This window comes from Lepidochelys olivacea, assembly GCF_965140295.1.
Source record: "Lepidochelys olivacea isolate rLepOli2 genome assembly, chromosome: 12".
Taxonomy (NCBI): Eukaryota; Metazoa; Chordata; order Testudines; family Cheloniidae; genus Lepidochelys; species Lepidochelys olivacea.
In genome coordinates, this window is record NC_140422.1 from 4,978,987 (window position 1) to 5,002,723 (window position 23,737).

The window sequence follows — 23,737 nt, forward strand, 5'->3', positions numbered from 1 at the left end:
TTAAGGAGCCCAATCTATGCAGTTTATCAAAGAGAAGGTAAAGCAGTAATTTGATCACACTCTATAATTACCTACAGAGGGAGAACAGATCTGACGCTAGAGGGTTGCAATCCAGGAGGCAAAGTGTAACAGGTTCCCAAGGGTGGCAGTTGAAGGCAGCAGAGCTCGGACGGGAAATAAGACTTCTTCAGAACAGTGAGAGCGATTCACCATTGGAACAGATGGGCAGGGCAGGGTCTTTGGCAGGACTGGACACCTGTCCAAGAGATGTGCTCTAGCTCAGCCACCAGTATTGGGATGGATGCAACAGAGTCTGTGAAATCCTCTGGCCAGGTCAGGCTAAAATGAGCCCATTCAAAATGAAACTGTCGGGGCCCAAAGGGACATGAAAATAGAGCTGCTCAGGAATTTTCTGACAGTGGGTTTTTGACGGAAAAACGTAGTTTAGACAGTGTGGAAATTCTGTCGAAAAGTTCGGGATTTCCCCACGTTTTTATTTCTCTCCTCTCCCCTTTAGGTGGGTTCCTAAACCAGTGGGCTACAGAACCAGTCTCACACACTCGCGTGCTCTCAGATTGTTCTGGAAATACTGAACTACTCATTGGGCCAGAGAGGAGGACTCCGTAGCCTGGTGTTTAGGGCCCCCTCAGGGAGGCGGGAGACCTAGGGTCCAGTCCCCTGCTCTAATCACCCTTTCATTACTAATCCAGAGTGGAACAGCTTCCACAGGAGAGAATGAGGCAGCCCCACGTCAGACTCTCTCAGACCTGGGTCCCACACACATGAGGCTATCGCAGAGCTGGGCCTGTGTTTCTCCAGCCACGAGGGGCTAAGCGAGTCGAAGCCAGAGACAGAAGCTGCATTTTCTCTCTTGGCTGTTCTTTCTTCTCCCCTTTTGCATGTGTTTGTCTTGCAGGAAACGTGATTGAACTTTAACAGCAACAACAAAACCAACAGCTCCAGCCCGTTTCTACTAACTTCTGATCTTTGCCCCGACCGGACAGTTATTCCCATCTTTACACCAGCTAAGGGACTGTCAGACAAAGGTTTTTTTCCTTCTAAAGACTCTCTCCAGCTAAAAGGGAAAAGTAACAAGGGCGGAAGCCTGATTTAACACCTTACATTTCAAAGGCTTTAACTGGGTTGCCTTCTTCTGTATCTTTAATAAAAGGTGAAATGACGTTTAATGCTGTATTTATCATGGGACTAAGCAGACAGAGATCTCCGTATACCAGCCCCCGAGCTTTGTTTAACACTGTAATGTTGGACAGTGACAGGGTCTTGTAAGCACCTGTTAGTCTTTGGGCCCATATACTCCATCTAAATACAACAGACCATTAGATCCTCTAACCTCCTGTCTATCACAGGCCATTACATTTCACCCAGGTACCCCTGAACTGAACTGAATCCAGTAATTTGTGATTGGCTAAGGCCTGGTCTAGAAACATCCAGTGTTAACGACACCAAGAGATGGAAGACCTACCATTTCCCTGGGTTGTTTATTTCACTGGTTACACTCACCCATTGTTGAGTGAGGTCAGTTAAAGTTCTGTGTAACCAGATGAATTTGCTCATAGATTCATTTGTTTATTTTCAATAAATCTTGGAACACAAGGGAAGTGTCAGAAGACAGGAAGAAAGCGGTTATGCCAATATTCAAAAAGGGAAGACAGGATGACCTAGATAGGTATAGGTTGTGAAGCTGTATGAAAAGGAAGGGGACCGTCTTCACCAATATTGTCACAGCAGTTCTACAATTGCGATAAATCTTGTACAAAGTATGCCTTGTATCATTGGAAAAGTTCATAGAATATCAGGGTAGGAAGGGACCTCAGGAGGTCATCTAGTCCAACCCCCTGCTCAAAGCAGGATCAATCCCCAATTAAATTAAGTTAGTGCTGTTCCACTGATTACATCTCAGGGAAATGTGTGAGCCATCATTGAGTATGAAGATATGAAACTGTATGCTGTCTAAACACGCTTGTTACTAAAGATGTGTTCCTGGGTAACACCCACAAGACAGATTTACATCAAGACAAGCCCGTCAGGTGTTGATGGGGCATTAAGCAGAATCAACTCTTTCAGTGGACCCGGGGCGAAATAAAAATTCAGCTGCTTATGGAGGGGCACTTTGTGCCCCCTGCAGCCAGAGGAGCTAGTAGTTCTCTGCACCACAGCCCCAGGGCCAGAGGAGCTGGATCTCCTCGCATGCCCCGGGGCCAGAGGAGCTGTCATCTCCCACCGCAGGCCAGAGGAGTTCACTCTCCTCACCCCAGGCCCCAGAGGAGTTCTGCACCCCCACTGATGGGGGGGCATGCCCCTACTCCCCCCCCTTGTGCATGCCCCTGAGTGAGCCCCTCCCAAAAGGTGCCTCAGAGAGCACAGAGACAACAGAAACCCTATGATTCGGCAAGGCACACAAAGCATGTGTTTGAGCCCGCACTCTGCTATATACATGGACTGGGGGTGGTGGTGACATCACCTCCTAGCCTGATTCCTGCCCCACATCTCTGGCCTGTGATTTCTAACAAGGAGAGCTTTGAACACTGGACTGAGGACCCCAATCTTTTGGGTGAACCAGGAAGATGTATTGCAAGCCAACAGATTTAACATCACTACTGATCTCCAGACTCTGATATCAATACGATTCACTTTAAAATGAAAGGTTTAGTAAACTAACCTTTTAATAACTTTTTATTAATAGAGGATTGGCATCAGCATGGTTTTTTGGTAAGATCCTGAAGTCCATATTGACCCTGGGTGAGCGGGTGGCTCTCTGGGGCTGGAAGAACCAAAAAAGATGTGATGAACTTTGGTTTTAATAGCCTTTCATCATAAAGTCTGGCTGTCTGGGTGGTGCATGAGGGTCGAGGCCTGAGGGAGATTGTCTGTGGCTTCATAATAACTAGTAGTATTTTGGAAGCACATTTGTTCCTGGCTTGGTGAAATTGTATGATCGGACATACCACCAGTTTGGGGAACATGCTGCTGGCATACTGTCCAGTTCTGGTGCCCACAATTCAGGAAGGATGTTGATGAATTGAAGAGGGTTCAGAGAAAAGCCACAAGAATGATTAAAGGATTAGAAAACCTGCCTTATAGGTGATAGACTCAAGGAGCTCAATCTGTTTAGCTTAAAGAGAAGGCTAAGGGGTGACTTGATCACAGTCTGTAAGTACCTGCATGGGGAACAGATATTGAATAACAGACTCTTCAATTTACAGAGAAAGGTCTAATCTGATCCAGTGACTAAGTTGAAGCTAGATACATTAAGACTGGAAATAAGGAGTAATTTTAACACACAGAGTAGTTAGCCACTAGAAATTACCACGGGTACGGACTGTTGCGTCTTAACCATGGGGAATGTAAGAGAGGTCCAGGAGGATGCGAATGGACGTCTGCCCACCTTCCATACACAGACAGCAGCAGCTTGGTCATCAGTGCTCATGCTACTGCTGGCATGCAGTGTCCTGGCCGGAATCCAGACAGTGTCTGCCTTGGGCAAGAGGAGACTGGAGGTGGCCTTTGGCCAGCACCTCTCTGAGCTGGTTCAGGAATGACAGTTTGCTGCAAACCCTGCCAGGTGTTTGTGAAGCCAGGCACATTGGAGGGCAAACGGGAACTGCTCAACCGATCAACACTGAATTCCACCCGCCATCATTTTGGGTGGGTCCGGACACAGCCTCCCTGGCCATCGAGGAGCATCTCAGGCCCAGCCGACCACCTGGGGCTGGGCTCAGGTGTCGAGTCCAAGTCTCCGCTGGAGCTGCCCCGTCCATGCTGCTATTTTTGGCAGGCTGGCTTGAGCCCACTTAGTGCAAGCCCCTCGGGACAGCAGCTCAGCTGCTCCCAGAGCCCTTCCCTGGGCTCCTGGCATCCTGCAGCTTTTTCCTAAGCTTAAAGCATTTGGAGTCTTGCAGGAGTGGTTGTTCCCATGGGCTTCCGTTACCCTGTCCAGAGTGGGAGGATGGATCTCCTCTCTCCCTGCTCCCTCAGTGTCTTTGCAATCAGGGCAAAGAGCTGTGCACTTTCCCAGGGCAAGAGAGTTAATGCTTCCTTTACCACCACGGGGCGTGCCGGTCCCATCCCATCACACTCTTCTCGTTCGGCGCATAGACACCAGTAGCCGGGCTCCGCACCCATCCAGAGCAGAGGTCTGTGCACCCCACTTACAAGTTACTGACTAAAAACTGCTAAACACAAGGAGGAGCAACAGCCCCATAAGAGAGCCCCCACCTTCACTCACTTCCCAAAACACACTACAGCTGCCCATGGACGCCTGGAACCTGGCTAGGGCCAGGAGCAACTACCTGCCTGGAGCACATCTGCCAGCTCAGTCCTCCCCACCTGCATGGATCCTGCCTCTCCACCCTCAAGCAGGTGACCCCCCCAGGACCCAAACAAACATGCAGGAGGGATGGCCACAGGAACACCTGGGGCGTGCTGCTTCCCACCACAATTGCCCTATCATCCTGGTTTCGACACAAAATCCGTTTGAAAGAGATCTGTCTGTTGAGTGACAGCCCCCCCCCCCCCCCCCAAGATCAGCAGCACGGCCTAGCGTCTGGCAGATTCCCAGCTCAGAGCCGTACCACTTGAGCTGCAAGAGGAACTGCTTCCGCTTTGTGGACCAGCCAGTAGAGGAGGCTTTCACCACCCATTCCCATTGGGTTACACAGCTATTGTATTCTAAAAATGCTCTATAAACAAGCAGACCCTCTGTCTATCCGCTCCGGTCTGAATCAGCTCACGACGCAGCAACTTCTTGTAGCTTTCACACAGCCTGCAACCAGGGTCCAAAAAGTGAAAAACTCCGGTAAAGAAACTGTGAATGCAACTTGAACCAGGGGCCAGCGCTGCTGCACCCACAGTAGAGAAAACACTGCTGTTCCACACGGCACAGGTAACTTGTCTAACTCACTGCCCAACAGGAACCTCCTGCGGATGGTGAGCGAGTGAGGGCCGAAGGAAAGAGCTGCCAGCTGGAGGCTGGTTGTGTATGCCACACGCTCCTGCGGCTGGCATTGTGCAAGAAGAGAGGAGCCTCACTACCCTGCCTCAGGCCGTCCTGCCCCTAAGGCATGGGGCTGGGGAAGACAAAGGCCCCCACCTCTTCCTGGGGACTGGGTGCCTCTGTCTGAGGGAGTGACACACGCTGAATTAACTCCCCAGGGAATGGGGCTACTGATTATGCAAATGCTAAATTGATTTGATGCCCATCCTGCCTGAATGAAGCACTTGGCATCCGGCCCTGCCAAGAGGTCCGGGCCAGGGCACAGCTAATAACTGACCCGGGTCACCAGCTGCACCTGAAACTACAAGGTAATGCCAGCTAACAGCAAACCCCGCAGGCCTGCAGTGTCCCTTCCTTGCCTTCCAGGCAAGAACACCTCGTCCCACTCGCTGACTCACCAGTTACACAAGCAGTGCCATGCACAGGCCTCACTCAACACACTCTGCCACGTCCTGGGTCAGCACGCTGCATCAAGAGCTGGAGTCATTGGCACTTTGGGAATGCCAAGGGACCCGAGAGAGACATGCACACGTGCGGACACAGGCGAACATCCATGCGCTCAGGAACACAGTACGTGTGCACACGCAGATCACGCACGGCGGCTTTCAGTGAACACACTTGTTCTTCCTTCCCTAGCATGGCCTGTATCTGCTGCCGCCTTGACCTTCTCTCAGCTGAATCACTCATTCACGCCTGCTGCATCTGTCAGCTCTCACCTTGAGCTCTGGAGCTCCCTCTCGAGGCCACTCTCCGGCCTGCACTCTGCTCTGCAGCCACCTTCCCAGCTGTATGTGCGTGGAAACACCTCCCACCTTCCCATGGCTCCCCAACTGCTCGGATCCTCCAAGTCTGTCCCAGTGAAGTCCCTCTAGCCTCCTCTCCTCCCATAGGCCCTTCCTCTCTCGGCAAGGCCGTCGCCACTCCAGACACTGTGGGACCTCTGCTCCATCAGACTGCAGTTGCTGGAAACAGCCAAAGAGCAAAGCCCACTCTTCCTGCAAGGAGACGGGCCTTGCTCCCTTGGGAAGCACCTGCCCAAACGTCCCCCACGTGCCAAAAATCACACCAGCTCCCGGACCACGGCTCTTACCCTGTTGGAGCATATTGGGATTTGCATCAGTCAGTGGGCTCCTTCCAGGAGGGATCAGGATCCAAGAAGTGCTCATGGAGAGCTACCTCAGCCCTCCCTGCCAGCCCCTGGAGAGGGAAGCCCATGGCCATGACAGACAGCGTGGCACTCTCCAAGGGCAAGTATGTGTGTGCGTGTATGTGACTGAATGGCCCCATTTTACAGAACAGGAAACAGAAGCCCTGGAAGATTCACTAACAAAGCAGTTAAGGGCAGACCTGGAGCTAGGACCGAGGTGCCGAGGCTCCCTTGACCTTGCCCTCCTCACTGGTGCATGCTTTCTCCCATCAAGGGGCCCCTCGCAGTGTTCATCAGCCCTTTCTCAGCTTCACCGTCAGACAGCTAAGCAGAGCCACGCAGTACCAGCAGGCCACCAGGCTGCAGGGAGCAAGAGGGAAGTGCCTGAGACTCATCCCCGGTAGCAGCCCAGCCCAAGGCTAGCCAGCCATACAGCCGTGGGACAGCATGCCAGGATCGCACTGGAGACACCATCTTCGAGGGACCATTCTCAGGCTCCTGGAGCTTGGGCTGTGCGGCTGTTTCATTGTTGCGGAGACTTCTGGGCTTGGGCTGCGCCCAGGCTCAAGGCCCTGCAGGGTGGGAAGGTCTCTGAGCTCAGGCCCAAGCCCCAGAAGTCTGCGCAGCAAAGAACCAGCCCCGGAGCCCGAGCCCCTTGAGCCTGAGTCGGCTGGCCTGGGGCAGCCGTGGGGTTTTTCTTTGTGTCGTAGATGTACAGTCCTTCCGCCAGGAAAGCACTTTTAAGTGCAAGTCCAAACTCTGCTGACCCAGCTCAGAGAGCAGGAGCCCGGGACAAAGGACAACTGTCTGTTCTGCTAGGCCAGGCAGGGATCGCCAAGCGCAGGAGGAGGTGGAAGGAAGGTGTTATTATGGGGCAGCCAGTGGTAGGCCTTGCCCATGGAGTGGGGACAGTTACCGTCCCAACCTCCCGCTCTGACCCAGGCAAGTGCCACGTGATACAAGTGTAACTTACCCTGGGTTCTGGGAGGAACCCCTGGTCTCGAGGCTATACCACCATCTGCAGGGGAGCACTCCGATGGCAGAGAAGTCCCAGCGCGGACCCTGAGCACGTCACCATACCCTGCTCCAAGGGGCATCCTGCCTCCCTCGGTCCCAGGCACTGCAGCCGCCGATACAGTGGGCTGGATCACCGTGGCCCTCCAGAAGGTCAGAGCCTCACAACCTAGCCCCGTGCAGATCCGGGAGGCCCCACGGCAGGCATCGGGCCCACTTTGAGCCTTCAGAACGGAGACTCTGCTGCACAGGCCAGGGGGGCCCTCCCCCCCAGGACGTAGGCGTCCCGGTGCAGGAACCTAGCGTGAACACATGCCGCTGACATCACGCCATTGCACCGACGTGCGCACACGCAGAGAGAGAGAGAGTCACCCGCCCGGCGCTGCGGCCGGCCACACGCGCCAACCAGAGACAAGTCCACCCGGCTCCTGGCACACCCAGGCGTCCCCGCGACAACAGGCCAATTAAACATTAACCGCCGGGGAGGAGGGAGGCTGGGCCCGGGGTGCCAGGCTCACTCACCTGTGATGAAGACGGCTTTCCCCGCCACAGGGAGCCTTCGCCGCTGGGCCGCGCGCCCCAGGGCCAGGCAGCCGGCGGCGGTGAGGGGGGCACCCAGTGGCAGAGGCAGGCACGCCTGGCACAGGTGCTGCAGCAGGGCCAGCAGCCCCAGGTGCAGCAGGGCCCGGGTCGGGAGCAGCTGGGAGCGGGCGAGGCGCAGGAGGAGGCTGCCCGCGAAGAGGGCCCAGAGCGAGCCGTAGACCCAGCGCTCCATGGCTCAGGGCCAGCGGCGCCCGGCACGGGCAGCGGCCCGGCTCGGCACCTACTTATAGCGGGGCCGGGCGGGAGAGGGCGGAGCCGGCCCTGCCCTGCCAATGGGAGCCGGCCCGCGGGCTGGGCCGCCTCGCCGCGCCCCGGCCCGGCCGCAGCCCACTGGGGGCCAGAGCGCGCCGGGGCGCGGAGCAGCCCCCGGGGCCCGGAGCAGCCCCCGGGGCCCGCGCCCGCCCGCCCGCGGCTTTCGGAGAGTCAAAGTCAAAGTCAAAGCGGCCGGCGCCGGGCGCCGCCTCCACCCCACGTGCGCCCCGGGCGGCCCCGCGGGAGGAGCAGGGGGGCCGGCCGGGCAGTGGGCACAGCCCCCGGGGGGCCGGCCGGGCAGTGGGCACAGCCCCTCCGGGAGCTCCCCGGCCAAGCGGCGCTTTGCTCCGGCTTCGCCTCCATTTATTTATTTCCTCTCTGGGGGGGGGGGGGAAGTGCCCCATTGGCAGCCCTGGAGGGGCGCCCCCAAGCCAGGGCAAGCGCCCCCCCCCCTTCCCGGGCCCATCTCTGCCAGGCTTTCGGTCCTTGGGACTGTGCTGCAACCGGGGGGGGGGGCGATGATTAGGGACAGCTGGGGGGAGTGGGGGAGGAACAGCTCTAGTTATCCAGTGGGGCCAGCTCTCCTGAGTTCACGGAGAGTCTCCCATTACTGGGTGTGCTTCCTAAAGCCCCAGCTCCTGGAGTCAGGTGAGCCAAAGAGACTCACTGCCTTCATTCAATACGAAGTAAAGTTAGTAGTCCTCCTGGCTGCAACTAACCACTTGGAACAGTGACCCAAGTGTCCATCCCCCCTTACGGGCTTATAAACCAGAAGCTGAAGACAGAGCACCCACCTTTGTTATTTTTGTAAACGGTTGTGATTCTTTGTGGGCTGATTGATGATTCTGCGAAAGGTGGGGTTGGGAATTCGGTCTTTTAGGTTCTAATAGGACCCTCACCACTGGAGTAGCCGAGAGCCTCACCAACGTTGATGCGTTTATCTTCTCAGCACCCGCGGGCAGACCACTACCCCCAAGTCTCAGCTAGGGAACTCAGGCAGGGCGGGGCCAAGGGCCAGACTTTTAAAGCTATTTAGGTGCTTAAAGATGGGCTAATATTCTAGCCCAAAGCAACTTGTCCAAGGTCACCCAAGGACCTGGGCCAGATGTCCTGAGTCCTAGGTGAATACCCTAACCCCTGGGCATCCTTCCTCTGGCCCACTGTCTGTTTCACACTGGCTGCTGAGCAGTCATCGGACAGTCGCAATTGTTCTCTACCCACCCAGTTTGGATTCAGGCTGGTGAGTAACCCCCTATGCCCCAGCATTGTGAGCAGTTACCAGGTGTGATCACCTCCCCCACAGGGGTGTTTGCAAAGCGTTAGCAGAAAGGGTTGTGTGAGGTGAAAGAAAGTTTAATGTTGTTGTTGAATATTTTCCTTGTTGTAAATAATAACACCAAAAAATTGGATCAAGCTATGGCCATGCAAAGACAAAGAACTGTTCATCCCCGAGAGAAGCGTGTGGAATCCCTGCCCAGAACCGCCATGGAAACAATAAGAGAGATTAAAAAGAGAAACCGTGTGCGGCGTGAGCTCCCAGCCAGGTCCCCCGGCTCTTGTCTGGGCTGACCCTTGGGTTGATCAGTAATGCATTCTTACAGGACACATGCATCCACGTCCTTAGTCCAGCCTGCACGGAAAGGACAGATTCCTTTGTCCAAAGTCTCATTATGCACGTTCCTGCTGACGCTGTTGCTGCCCCTTGAAATAGGCTCCCCTCCTGATCCTGCGGAGAGACACTCTGTCCCTCTCCACACTGTTAGTCTTTGCAGCCAAGCTTCCCTGGGCGCCTTCCGTCCATTAATAGAGCTTCGTTCCTGGTGTTCTGCAGCAGGAAGGCAACGAAAGGGTTAACCACAGTCCCACCTCTTGTGTGCTGCACCTGTCCTCACACCAGGGAACCTGCCCAGATTCCAGGCTCCAGGTGAGGATGAGACCTTTGTCCTGGTAGTGCTATCTCTACCCTCCTGCAGCCTGTGCTCTCTTCCCCCTCCTGGGGCCCCGAAATCCGTAGGGGGGCATCTTGGCTGATCCCAGGGGGCCTCTATGTCCGTGACGCTCACGCCGTGGAACCCCACGCGGCGAGGCTGGAGTCACGCCTGCCGCTCTGCTGGTGGCCCAGAGCTGCAACCCGTGTGGCCACTGCCACCCTGGTCTGCAGAGAGCCCTGCCTACTGCTGGAAAGGCCAGAGATCAAGGGAAAGGGCATTTCAGCTCCAGCGGACACCCTCATTTATGAGGCCCAAGCCCCAGGGCTGGCACAGCTTTGGGGGGCTGGGGTAAAGGTAACATCCCCTGCACCTTTCAAAGTCTGATTTTGCCTCCTGTTGCCACCCACCTCTCCACCCGGCTGGTGCAGCGGGGTTTCCGAGGGGCCAGTCAGTGTGGCTTTGGGCAACCGAGCACACAAGCAGGGCCCTAGTCCATTAATAGGCCAAACTGGGTTATTTCCCTGCTGCTGTGCTGTGATTAGGTGTGAGGACGGGGCAGGACGTCAGCAGACCTGGATTCTATTCGTGGCTGCTGCTGACTGACGTGGCGGGCAACCTTGCGCAAGCCACTTCCCCTGGCTGTGCGATGGGGGTAATGACCCTGACCTGCTCCCAGGGATGTCACAACCATCGACAGCTGTTTGTTCAGGGCTTGGAACAGGCAACCCGCTGCATCAGTGCCAAGTGTTATTGAAGAGTTGTAGCAGCCACTGGTGAGCTGGGCCGGGGCCCTGTTGTGCCAAGCTCTGTGCAGACACGAAGAGACATCCCGCAGTCCTCGCCCTAGCAGCTCCTAGTGCAGCGCAAGCAGGAAAGGAGCTGCCAAGGAGGCCAGGCAGCCGGGATGGGGGCTGGTGGGCAGCATTAGTCGTGTGCGTGTGATGATAACATGATGCCCAGCCCGTGGCTGAGCGAGCAGAGTTGTTTGTTAGTTTGGCTGGGGCAGGTGGGGATGTAACAAGGGGGGCTGGGAGCAGGTGGGGAGGTGAGTGTGGTGGGGAAGGGGGCGTGAGGAGGGAGGCAGAGAGAGGACAGGGCAGCAAAAAGCCAGCGCTGTGAACCTGAGCAGAGCTTATCAACTGCAGGTAGGTGTCTGCTCTCAGGAGGCAGCTGTGAGGGGGATTCCAGGGGCCAGAAGCCACCTCAGAAGCTCCCCCCGATGGTCCCAACAGGTGAGTTGGAGCTGGGCTGCGTGGGGAAGAGAGCCAGGTGTCCAGCGGTCTCTGAGGTCAGGCAGACAGGAGTGGCTGAGTCCATGAAGGAGCTGGGGGTTCAGGTGAGGCTGGGCAGGCTGTGGAGGGGGCTGGAAGGGCACCGAGGGCTCTGAAAGATGAAGATGAAGCATGACAAGACTGACCCGTTTTGGGTATCCACAGACAAATGGCTGAGTTAACCGAAATGCCCCACTTTGCCTCAGACTTTCTTCTTCGCATCCAAACGCCCTGGCCTGCACGCCATCATCTGCGCCGGTGGAAACTGGCCAGCTCAGAGTGATGGCGTCCCACCGTCGGGCTGGGCAGAGCGCTGGGAAGGGGCCGAGTCCATGTGATGAACAGCGTGGCAAGTCAGGAGCTCCCCACCCTCACCCTGTGAGATGGTGGGTCAAAGTCCTTTTTTGTCTCCTTATTTATTACACAAGGTAATTGCTTCTGCCTCGTTCACTTAATAAAACACGTTTTTTAATATCTCACTGAGTCAGTACTCAGTGATCCTTTGTGCTTCTCTGCCCTGGATCACCAACCGCCTCCTGCAACAAGCCTGACCCGTGGCGCCCTCTGCATGTGTTTGTCTGGGAGCCAGAGTCCCCCCCGTGTGCCAACCTCCAAATCGCACCCGGTTCAAGGAGCTCTGCCAAGGCTCTGCCAATTGGTTCGTGGTCACTGCCGGCTTACCAGAGTTGCCAGTTCCCTTGCTGGCGGGCAGTGGGTGGGCACAGGCGGCGGGGGAAGGGAGCAGCAGCAGGCAGGGCCAGGCATGCTGGCACAGCCTAAGAACCCGGCCTGTAGAGGAGATGAAGAATGACGTTTGCATCCTTCTCAGGAGAGCTGCTGGGCATGTTACAAAAACAAACCCCATTGCACTGGGGGAAAAACACATTTCACAACCCCAGCAGCAGCTTAGCGGGAGCTGCAAAGTCAAACTGGCCTGGGTGGTTTTTCCTGGGCGTGGTGCTGGAACCCAAGGTCCCAGTTCACAGCCTTTCCATTTCAACAAAGACAATACAGGAAATGCCAGCATGGTGGGGAAGGGAGGGGAGGGGGCATGTTCTCAAACAGCATACGACAGGCATTCCCCAAGAGGAATTCAGGCGTTTTCTGGAGGTGGACTTGGGCATGGACGAGATGCAAAGCTTTCCCGCCCCCACCCCCCACATGGCACAGAGCACTCAGATAGGCCCATTCAAATCAAAGATATTTCCTCAGGTCACCAGGCTGCTGGTCACTCAAAAGGTGAATAGCCAGGCATCTGCCAGGGGTCACTGTGATGGGCTGAATGGGCTTCATGAGTTGGCCCAGACCGGGGGGGGGGGGGGGGGGGTTTGAACAAGTGGAACGTGGTGGGTTCCATGGGACATTCTGAGCTGACCCAGGTCCGGGGTGCTGGGCTGGCTAGAGATAGGCCGTGCTGCGGCAAGGTAGGTTGAGTGTTTTGGGCTGGACTGGTGGGTGGATCAGGACTAGTGTTGCTGTCTGTCCCAAGTTTGCAGGCTAGGCTTTAAGTTCAGGAGACTGTTCCATTGCCAGGAGCTCCAGAACATCCAAAATCCTTCTCTTCCAGCTCTCTGAGGGCAAAAGTGTAGTGAGGAAGAAATAGACCCATTCCTCCCTGGGATCTGCCTGAGAGGAGGTACACTAAGGGCTGCATTAAAGAGGCTGTGTTGGTGAGTATCTGAGTGTCTGTTGTGAGGACAGTTTGTCCGTGTGCTTGATTGGTTGTTTGAAAAGTGTGAATTGGGAGTGCAAGAAGCCTGGGAAACAAGCAGGGAGACCGGGAAGTCCTGGCACAGTCAAGGAACTATGATGTGATTGGAATAACAGAGACTTGGTGGGATAACTCACATGACTGGAATACTGTCATGGATGGATATAAACTGTTCAGGAAGGATAGGCAGGGCAGAAACGGTGGGGGAGTTGCATTGTATGGAAGAGAGCAGTATGACTGCTCAGAGCTCCAGTATGAAACTGCAGAAAAGCTGAGAGTCTCTGGATTAAGTTTAGAAGTGTGAGCAACAAGGGTGACGTCGTGGTGGGAGTCTGCTGTACACCACCGGACCAGGGGGATGAGGTGGACAAGGCTTTCTTCCAGCAAGTAATGGAAGTTACTAGATCACAGGCCCTGGTTCTCATGGGAGACTTCAATCACCCTGATAGCTGCTGGGAGAGCAATACAGAGGTGCACAGATAATCCAGGAAGTTTTTGGAAAGCGTAGGGGCCAATTTCCTGGTGCAAGTGCTGGAGGAACCAACTAGGGGCAGAGCTCTTCTTGACCTGCTGCTCACAAACCAGGAAGAATTAGTAGGGGAAGCAAAAGTGGATGGGAACCTGGGAGGCGGTGACATGAGATGGTCGAGTTCAGGATCCTGACACAGGGAAGAAAGGAGAGCAGCAGAATACGGACCCTGGACTTCAGAAAAGCAGACTTTGACTCCCTCAGGGAACTGATGGGCAGGATCCCCTGGGAGAATAACATGAGGGGGAAAGGAGACCAGGAGAGCTGGCTGTATTGTAAAGAATCCTTATTGAGGTTACAGGGACAAACCATCCCGATGTGTAGAAAGAATAGTAAATATGGCAGGCGACCAGCTTGGCTTCACAGTGAAATCCTTGCTGATCTTGAACACAAAAAAGAAGCTTACAAGAAGTGGAAGATTGGACAAATGACCAGGGAAGAGTATTCGGAATTGATTCAGCTCCCAGACTACTGCACTGGGCAGCACAGCATGGGGAGGAGGTGACCAGCCCCCTGTGGAGAAAGAAGTGATTTGGGACTATTCAGAAAAGCTGGACAAGCACAAGTCCGTGGGGCCGGATGCGCTGCATACGAGAGTGCTAAAGGAGTTGGCGGATGTGATTGCAGAGCCATTGGTCATTATCTTTGAAAACTCGTGGTGATCGGGGGAGGTCCCGGATGACTGGAAAAAGGCTAATGTAGTGCCAATCTTTAAAAAAGGGAAGGAGGAGGATCCGGGGAACTACAGGCCAGTCAGCCTCACCGCAGTCCCTGGAAAAATCATGGAACAAATCCTCAAGGAATCAATTCTGAAGCACTTAGAGGTGAGGAAAGTGATCAGGAACAGTCAGTATGGATTCACCAAGGGCAAATCATGCCTGACTAATCTAATTGCCTTCTATGACGAGATAACTGGCTCTGTGGATGAGGGGAAAGCAGTGGACGTGTTGTTCCTTGACTTTAGCAAAGCTTTTGACACAGTCTCCCACAGTATTCTTGCCAGCAAGTTGAAGAAGTATGGGCTGGATGAATGGATTATAAGGTGGATAGAAAGTTGGCTAGATTGTCGGGCTCAATGGGTAATGATCAATGGCTCCATGTCTAGTTGGCAGCCGGTATCAAGTGGAGTGCACCAAGGGTCTGTTCTGGGGCCGGTTTTGTTCAATATCTTCATAAATGTTCTGGTGGATGGCGTGGATTGCACCCTCAGCAAGTTTGCAGATGACACTAAACTGAGAGGAGAGGTAGATATGCTGGAGGGCAGGGATAGGATACAGAGGGCCCTAGACAAATTAGAGGATTGGGCCAAAAGAAATCTGATGAGGTTCAACAAGGACAAGTGCAGAGTCCTGCACTTAGGACGGAAGAATCCCATGCACCGCTACAGACTAGGGACCGAATGGCTAGACAGCAGTTAGGCAGAAAAGGACTTAGGGGTTACAGTGGACAAGAAGCTATATATGAGTCAAGAGTGTGCCGTTGTTGCCAAGAACGCCAATGGCATTTTGGGATGTATAAGGAGGGGCATTGCCAGCAGATTGACGGACGTAATCATTCCCCTCTGTTCGACATTGGTGAGGCCTCATCTGGAGTACTGAGTCCAGTTTTGGGCCCCACACTACAAGAAGGATGTGGAAAAATTGGAAAACATCCAACAGAAGGCAACAAAAATGATCAGGGAACTGGAACACATGAGTTATGAGAAAAGGCTGAGGGAACTGGGATTGTTTAGTCTGCGGAAGAGAAGAATGAGGGGGGATTTGATAGCTGCTTTCAACTACCTGAAAGGGGATTCCAAAGAGGATGGCTCTAGACTGTTCTCAGTGGTAGCTGATGACAGAACGAGGAGTAATGGTCTCAAGTTGCAGTGGGGGAGGTTTAGGTTGGATATTAGGAAAAGCTTTTTCACTAAGAGGGTGGTGAAACACTGGAATGCGTTACCTAGGGAGGTGGTGGAATCTCCTTCCTTAGAGGTTTTTAAGGTCAGGCTTGACAAAGCCCTGGCTGGGATGATTTAGTTGGGGATTGGTCCTGCTTTGAGCAGGGGGTTGGACTAGATGACCTCCTGAGGTCCCTTCCAACCCTGATATTCTGTGATTCTATGATTCTCCCTGTGCACAGACAGGTCCCTATAGCCTCAGGGTATGGTGTATGGAAAATGTTGTTAGAATTCTGCTCTATCACTTTAAATTCTCTGGGGTTTTGCAGGTCCTGCTTGCAGGTGGAGGACTCTGTAGGGCAGCATGCGACCTGGGCCAGACACCCTAGAGTGAGGAGGGTTGAGTTGTGCCTCTGCCTGCCTTAGGGAGCAGCCTGCTTCATCTCTCTCTGGTTTTGAATTATTGGGTGTTATCATTTTGGATTCTACGAACTAAAGTTATGTTACGTTGCAACCTTCCCACAAGAGTATTTATGTTTTTATCTAAGGGGTGTGTGTGCGTGCGTGTGCGCACGCTGTGAAACATGACACAGGGAAGGTGCACAGAGCTAAGAGCCCAGCAACCATGAGTTTAAGTCATCTCTTCAGCTGTTACTATCTCTGGGTAGGTCACATCCCTTAATATTATGGAAAGCTTATGATCTCCCTCTTCGGCAGACATGTATCAGCCTCTCTCCCCCTCCCCAATTTTACACACACTGTAAGATGAAGTCAGTTGGGAAGAGACCCCCGATCTCTAATATTGCAAGCATAAGTATAATCCACCCCGCAGAGCTGCCTGTACTTGGCCAACCTATTATTAATTGCTGCTCTAACTCCTCAACAACACTCCCCTCCCAGCGCAGAGAACAGAACAAAGGATTTTGGATACCGAAGGTTCTACTGTTGCTGGCTAGCAAATAGTGGTGTGATTCACTCGTCACGTGTGTGTTACAGCTGTCTTGTGAAATTGATCTACATAGAGGATAACAGCCTACTTCTGTTAGGAGCTGCTCTTTTAGCTCCTGTAGTAGGGGACTGTGCTGTGGATCTGAGAGGCTTAAGTTCAAACCTTCATGCTGATCCACGTGGGAAGATGGAGTCTGCACTCCTGCAGCTCAAGCCTGTCTTACTGTATACGTGCATGGAAGCCGAACTAAGGTTGCGTGGGTAGCATTAAGTCTGGCGTTTTCTAATGCCCCAGTGCTTGACTTTGCACCCTTAATGTTCTTTTCAGGTCTTTTTGAGCGTGCACTAGCTAGCTAGCTATGAGCCCTCTCCTATGCTAGCACATTCTGGCGATCCAGCTGCCTCAGTGCCTTGCTATTGGGGTACAGAGCCCATTCCCTGGCGCTCACCCCTTTGAATCCAGCCATGCTCAGTAAAAACTAAAACTTGCTCCCAGCTAGTGGATATTTTAATGTCCTCTTCCCATCTGAAGACACACCTGCACTGGGGGAGTAAAAGCCACTAGATCCCAAGTGGATCTGGTTACCCTCTGAGATAAAACTCCAGACCCCTGGGAACGGCCCAAACAGACTGTTTGCCTACAAGAGAAGCAAAGCTAAAAAGTGAGTGAAAGCCCAGTGGTACCCTCACAGCCACTAAGATACCTGTCTGTCTGTGGGGGGCATTTCCTCTCTGCTACAGCATCCCACTGCAGGGGGAAAAGCACATGCAGCCCATTGCCTGGAGCCACTAGGGGCTAGAGCAACAAAGGGACTTAGGTTCCTGAGTCCAAAATGTGGATCTTCAAAACCCCGTTCAGCTGCCACCAAACCCCGCCGGTTTCTAAATCCCTGCTGGCGAAGTCCCCTAGGAAGCTGCTTTTCTGCCAGTGCCCATTTACAAAGCTGCCTCATTCCTGACCCGGCTCAGCACCCTGGCTCACACCTAAGCCCTGGCAGGATTCTCAAACAAGGTGTCCCTCTGCCTCCCTCACCCACAGGGCCTGATCCAGTAGGTGGGTGCTCAGAGCACACCTAGCCCACCCCCCATCTATACCCAGGGCCGGATTTCCAAGTAGGCACTGTAGGCATGTGCCTAGAGGCGCTGGCGTTCTAGGGGTACCTAAAAGTTACAGAAAACATGACGGTCAGGTGTGGGCGGGGACACTGAAGATGCTGTGCCTAGGGGGGTGTAAGGTGTAAATCTGGCCCTGTTTATACCTCGTAGGAAGGGCACGCTCTCAAGCTATAGGAAACCCAGGTTCTAATCCCCACTCTGCTTGCTGTGGAGCAGGGCTATGAACCCAGCTCTCTCACCGCCCAGCTGAGTGCCCCGACCACCAGGCTAGGGTACGTTGCCCTCTCAAGCCCTGACACTGAAGCTGTTCCACTTTGTTTGAAAAATCACTGGGCCAGAGAGTGGGGGAATGACTCCATAGTTCAGCTGTACCTCCCATGCAGGCAGGAATTTAAAGACGCAGCACCCAAAAGACAAAAGGCAAGATTACATAAAGTCTCAGCTCTTGGGGGCAGAAACTGTTTCCTATGTGTGTTTGCACAACGGCTTGCACAAGAGGGGGGTGATCCTGGTGGAGGCCTCTAGCCGCAACCATAATACAGATGAATAATAATCCTACTCACACAGCACAGGGCTCTAGGATTTTATACATTGGCTTATGACATTGTCTTTTGCGGCACTTGGCATGTATTTTTCTCCATCATGTTCCGTGACAGGCACTCATGACTTAGTGGAACATAATGGTGTTTTCGCTCTGATTTTTAATTCCCTCGGTTACTATAGTGCTCTGTGCACTAAACCAGCCCGTCGATTTAGTTTCCCATCAAGTCTGTAGCTAGCCTGCTTTGAGCAGGGGGTGGTCTAGATGACCTCCTGAGGTCCCTTCCAACCCTGATAGTCTATGCTTCTATGATCCTTATATTAGCACGAAAGAGGGAGGCAAAGCGCACAACAGCTAATCAGCCATTTTCTCTGCATTTCAGAAAGACCCTTTTCTAGCAAATCTCTTTCCAAATCTCATTCCAACCTAGTGAAAACGCCCTCTTCACCCTGGCAGCGAGGCCTCTGTTTCCACAAAAGCCCAGTCAGTCGGAGTGCTTCCGTGTGTCCATGCCCAGCTGGGGGCAACCTATGGCCTCGTTTTCACAAGGGCTCAGCATGCAACACTACAGCTGACAGCTACAGTCCACTGAGGCCTGGGGAGCTGTCAAATCACCCTCCACAAAGCAGGGAGTGCTGGAGAGTGGTCTCGTCAACACCTTATCAACAAGCTGCCTCAGTCGAAGGGTCCTTCCAATCCAAAACCCAGTGACAAATGGACAAAGCCTCAGCTTCAAAGAGACCATTCCCTCGGCAAGGCCTAACAATCACTTCTTTAAGAGAAGCTGGCGTCATGCCCTCCCTCAGCCAAGTGCTGACAGCCCGCTCCAGGAATGGCCCCAGGCAAGGGGTACAGGGATATAATTCACAGATCAGAGCCTTCACATCTCAGCCCCCACTCAGCATCTGATCACATACACCAGCTCAGCCCAGGGCCGAGCAATTAAAGCCACAAACAGCTTTGAAAATTCTTCACTGCCAGGAACGCTGGACTCTGGTAGCTGGTGCAAACAATCTGGATCCCCGGAGCACTAGCCACCTGCGACAGTTCAGCGGATTGGGGCTTTGCAGATGTTTCTGTGGAGGCAAAGAAAGGAGCACAGCTAAGTCAATACTAAGGAACACACCTAGTGGCGTAGCCAGGTGGAAAAAACAGGGGGAGTGGAGATTAAAAAAAGGCACCACCCCCTGGTACTCACCCGGCGGTGCTCCGGGTCTTCAGCAGCACTTCGGAGTTGCGTCCTTGACTCGCTCCGGTCTTCGGCACTGAAGGACAACCCCCTCTGCCCCCCCGCCACGACAATGCCACCAAAGACTGGAGCGGGGGTCTGTAGGGTGAAGAGATCGGAAGATCTTAGACCTGGTCTACACTAGGAGTTGAGGTCAAATTTAGCAGCGTTAAATCGATTTAACCCTGCACCCGTCCACATGACGAAGCCCTTTTTTTTGACTTAAAGGGCTCTTAAAATCGATTTCCTTACTCCACCCCCGACAAGGGGATTAGCGCTGAAATCAGCCTTGCCGGATCGAATTTGGGGGTGTGTGGATGCAATTCGACAGTATTGGCCTCCGGGAGCTATCCCAGAGTGCTCCATTGTGACGGCTCTGGACAGCACTCTCAACTCAGATGCACTGGCCAGGTAGACAGGAGAAGGCCCACAAACTTTTGAATCTAATTTCTTGTTTAGCAAGCATGGTGAGCTGCAGGTGAGTGCAGAGCTCATCAGCAGAGATGACAATGATGGCGTCCCAAAATCACAAAAGAGCTCCAGCATGGCCGAACGGGAGGTACGGGATCTGATCGCTGTCTGGGGAGAGGAATCCGTGCTATCAGAACTCCGTTCCAGTTTTTGAAATGCCAAAACATTTGTAAAAATCTCCCAGGGCATGAAGGACAGAGGCCATAACAGGGACCCGAGGCAATGCCGTGTGAAACTTAAGGAGCTGAGGCAAGCCTACCAGAAAACCAGAGAGGCAAACGGCCGCTCCGGGTCAGAGCCCCAAACATGCCGCTTCTATGATGAGCTGTTTGCCATTTTAGGGGGTTCAGCCACCACTACCCCAGCCGTGTTGTTTGACTCCATCAATGGAGTGGGAGGCAACACGGAAGCAGGTTTTGGGAACGAGGAAGATGAGGAGGAGGAGGTTGAAGATAACTCACAGCAAGCAAGTGGAGAAACCAGTTTTCCCAACAGCCAGGGCCTGTTTCTCGCCCTGGACCTGGGGCCAGTACCCCCCGAACCCACCGAAGGCTGCCTCCCAGACCAGCCAGGTGGAGAAGGGACCTCTGGTGAGTGTACCTTTTTAAATAGTATACATGGTTTAAAAGCAAGCATGTGAAAGGATTAATTTGCCCTGGCATTCACGGCCAGTACAGCTACTGGAAAAGTCTGTTAATGTGTCTGGGGATGGAGAGGAAATCCTGCAGGGACATCTCCATGAAGCTCTCCTGGAGGTACTCCCAAAGCCTTTGCAAAAGGTTTCTGGGGAGGGCAGCCTTATTCCACCCACCATGATAGGACACTTTACCACGTCAGGCCAGTAGCACGTACTCGGGAATCATTGTAGAACAAAGCATTGCAGTGTATGTTTGCTGGCATTCAAGCAACATCCGTTCTTTATCTCTCTGTTACCCTCAGGAGAGTGATATCATTCATGGCCACCGGGTTGAAATAGGGTGCTTTTCTTCAGGGGACATTCAGAGGTGCCCGTTCCTGCTGGGCTGTTTGCCTGTGGCTGAACAGAAATGTTCCCCGCTGTTAGCCATGGGGGGGGAGGGGCTAGCCACGCGGTGGGGGGAGGCAAAATGAGACCTAGGAACGAAAGCACACAGCTGTGTATGTAATGTTAACAGCAAGGTTTACCGTGAAAGAGTGTGCCCATTATTCTGTAAAATGTGTCTTTTTAAATACCGCTGTCCCTTTTTTTTTCCTCCACCAGCTGCATGCGTTTCAAGGATCACAGGATCTTCTCCTTCCCAGAGGCTAGCGAAGATCAGAAGGCAAAAAAACCGCAGTCGCGATGAAATGTTCTCTGAGCTTATGCTGTCCTCCCACACTGACAGAGCACAGACAAATGCGTGGAGGCAGACAATGTCAGAGTGCAGGAAAGCACAAAATGACCAGGAGGAGAGTTGGTGGGCTGAGGAGAGTAAGTGGCGGGCTGAAGAGAGGGCTGAAGCTGAAAGGTGGCAGAAGCGTGATGAGAGGAGGCAGGATTCAATGCTGAGGCTGCTGGAGGATCAAACTGCTATGCTCCAGCATATGGTTGAGCTGTAGGAAAGGCAGCTGGAGCTCAGACCGCCGCTGCAGCCCCTGTGTAACCAACTTCCCTCCTCCCCAAGTTCCATAGCCTCCTCACCCAGATACCCAAGAACGCGGTGGGGGGCCTCTGGGCACCCGGCCACTCCACCCCAGAGGATTGCCCAAGCAACCGAAGGCTGGCATTCAATAAGTTTTAAATTTTTTAAGTTTTTAAGTTTTGAAGTGCAGTGTGGCCTTGTCCTTCCCTCTTCCCCCACCCCTCCCGGGCTACCTTAGCAGTTAACCCCCTATTTGCGTGACGAATTAATAAAGAATACATAGACTGGAGAACTTATGGATCTAAAGGCAGAGGAGGCCTGGCATTACTTCAAGTCAAAGCTGCAGAAGCTATCGGAAGCTTGCATCCCAAGAAAGGAGAAAAAATTCATTGGCAGGAGTTGTAGACCAAGCTGGATGAGCAAGCATCTCAGAGAGGTGATTAAGAAAAAGCAGAAAGCATACAGGGAGTGGAAGATGGGAGGGATCAGCAAGGAAAGCTACCTTATTCAGGTCAGAACACGTAGAGATAAAGTGAGAAAGGCTAAAAGTCAAGTAGAGATGGACCTTGCAAAGGGAATTAAAAGCAATAGTAAAAGGTTCTACAGCCATATAAATAAGAAGGAAGAAGTGGGACCGCTAAACGCAGAGGATGGAGTGGAGGTCAAGGATAATCTAGGCATGGCCCAATATCTAAACAAATACTTTGCCTCAGTCTTTAATAAGGCTAAAGAGGATCTTAGGGATAATTGTAGCGTGACAAATGGGAATGAGGATATGGAGGTAGATATTACCATATCTGAGGTAGAAGCGAAACTCAAACAGCTTAATGGGACTAAATCGGGGGGCCCAGATAATCTTCATCCAAGAATATTAAAGGAATTGGCACATGAAATTGCAAGCCCATTAGCAAGAATTTTTAACGAATCTGTAAATTAAGGGTTGTACTGTATGATTGGAGAATTGCTAACATAGTTCCTATTTTTAAGAAAGAAAAAAAACGTGATCCGGGTAACTACAGGCCTGTTAGTTTGACATCTGTAGTATGCAAGGTCTTGGAAAAAAATTTGAAGGAGAAAGTAGTTAAGGACATTGAAGTCAGTGTGCCCTTGTTGCCAAGAAGGCCAATGGCATTTTGGGATGTATAAGGAGGGGCATTGCCAGCAGATCGAGGGACGTGATCATTCCCCTCTATTCGACATTGGTGAGGCCTCATCTGGAGTACTGTGTCCAGTTTTGGGCTCCACACTACAAGAAGGACGTGAAAAAATTGGAAAATGTCCAGCGGAGGGCAACAAAAATGATTAGGGGACTAGAACACATGAGTTATGAGGAGAGGCTGAGGGAACTGGGATTGTTTAGTCTGCGGAAGAGAAGAAATGAGGGGGGATTTGATAGCTGCTTTCAACTACCTGAAAGGGGGTTCCAAAGAGGAAAAACTTTTTCACTAGGAGGGTGGTGAAACACTGGAATGGGTTACCTAGGGAGGTGGTGGAATCTCCTTCCCTTGAAGTTTTTAAGGTCAGGCTTGACAAAGCCCTGGTTGGGATGAGTTAGTTGGGGATTGGTCCTGCTTTGAGCAGGGGGTTGGACTAGTTGACCTCCTGAGGTCTCTTCCAACCCTAATATTCTATGATTCTGTGACCCCACAGGACCCCATTAAAAACACTGGAAACACAGCTGCTCCATGATGATTCCCCATTCACAATTATATTTGGAGACCTATCAGCTGGCCAGTTTGAATCCATTTAATGTGTGCCATGCTAATTTTGTATCGTTCTAGTTTCTTCATCAAAATGTTGTGCAATGCCAAGTCAAATGCCTTGTAGCAGGTTATTACATCAAACATAATTATCTTTGTCAACGGCACTTGTAATCTTATCTAAAAAAAGATGTCAAGATTCTTTAATCCAGGTCATCCCATGTACCCTTTTAAAAGATTGGCACCACATTAGCTTCCTTCTTGTCCTCTGGGACTTCCCCAGTGCTCCAAGATGTATAGAACATCAGCATTAATGGTCCAGGGAGCTCCTCAGCCAGCTACTCGATCTGCCCTGGCGGCCCGAGCCCCTCTGCTCACATGAGTTCTCGTCCTGGCAGTAGCTGCTGGAATTGGACCCATTTCCTATGCAGTCCCCCACAGCGTCTGCCTCTGGCGGCCATTAACACTCCCCTGCGCCAGGAGGGTGAGTGGTCTCCGGCTAGCAGAAGTGCCCTTTCTTGGGCCTTGTTGGTCCCTTTGCAGTTATGGAATCAATGGCCTCTCTCCCCAACCCTCTGGTTTTCCATTTCTTTCCCCTCCTGACGGATATCTGCCTGGCGTGTCACTGGCCTGCCTTCCTGTCGGGCTGGAGTCCTCAGCCCAGACTGCCAGAATGGTCTGGCCACCTCCCAGGCTGCTCTGGGCCATCCATCGCTGCTTTCCCCATGGCTCGGGCCACCATCGCTTCCTCTCGCTTCTCAAAGCTAGTCACCAGTGGGCT

General features: G+C 52.9%; 1 protein-coding gene and 1 long non-coding RNA gene across 5 annotated transcripts in view; one reads left to right on the top strand and one right to left on the bottom strand.

The window, feature by feature from the left end:
- Positions 1 to 8,067, bottom strand: part of HSD11B2 (hydroxysteroid 11-beta dehydrogenase 2) — a 52,479-nt gene extending 44,412 nt beyond the window's left edge. Inside the window, exon 1 of one of the 2 annotated variants that reach the window (XM_084644757.1) lies at positions 7,698 to 8,067. In XM_084644757.1, the coding sequence (XP_084500883.1) occupies positions 7,698 to 7,950 (253 nt within the window). In that variant the 5' untranslated portion in view covers positions 7,951 to 8,067. Of the gene's footprint in view, positions 1 to 7,134; positions 7,592 to 7,697 lie in introns of those variants that run through there. The other variant, XM_084644758.1, reaches the window with a different exon arrangement.
- A 1,531-nt stretch (positions 8,068 to 9,598) lies between these two features.
- Positions 9,599 to 23,073, top strand: LOC311529259. 3 transcript variants are annotated; one of them, XR_014713805.1, is made up of 5 exons: positions 9,599 to 9,954; positions 11,398 to 11,660; positions 12,800 to 12,902; positions 18,339 to 20,245; positions 20,896 to 23,073. It is a non-coding gene; the product is annotated as an uncharacterized lncRNA (long non-coding RNA). The 3 variants fall into 3 exon arrangements; XR_014713806.1 differs by having other exon boundaries at positions 11,398 to 11,618; XR_014713807.1 differs by lacking the exon at positions 18,339 to 20,245 and having other exon boundaries at positions 9,607 to 9,954.
- The last annotated feature ends 664 nt before the right edge of the window (positions 23,074 to 23,737 follow it).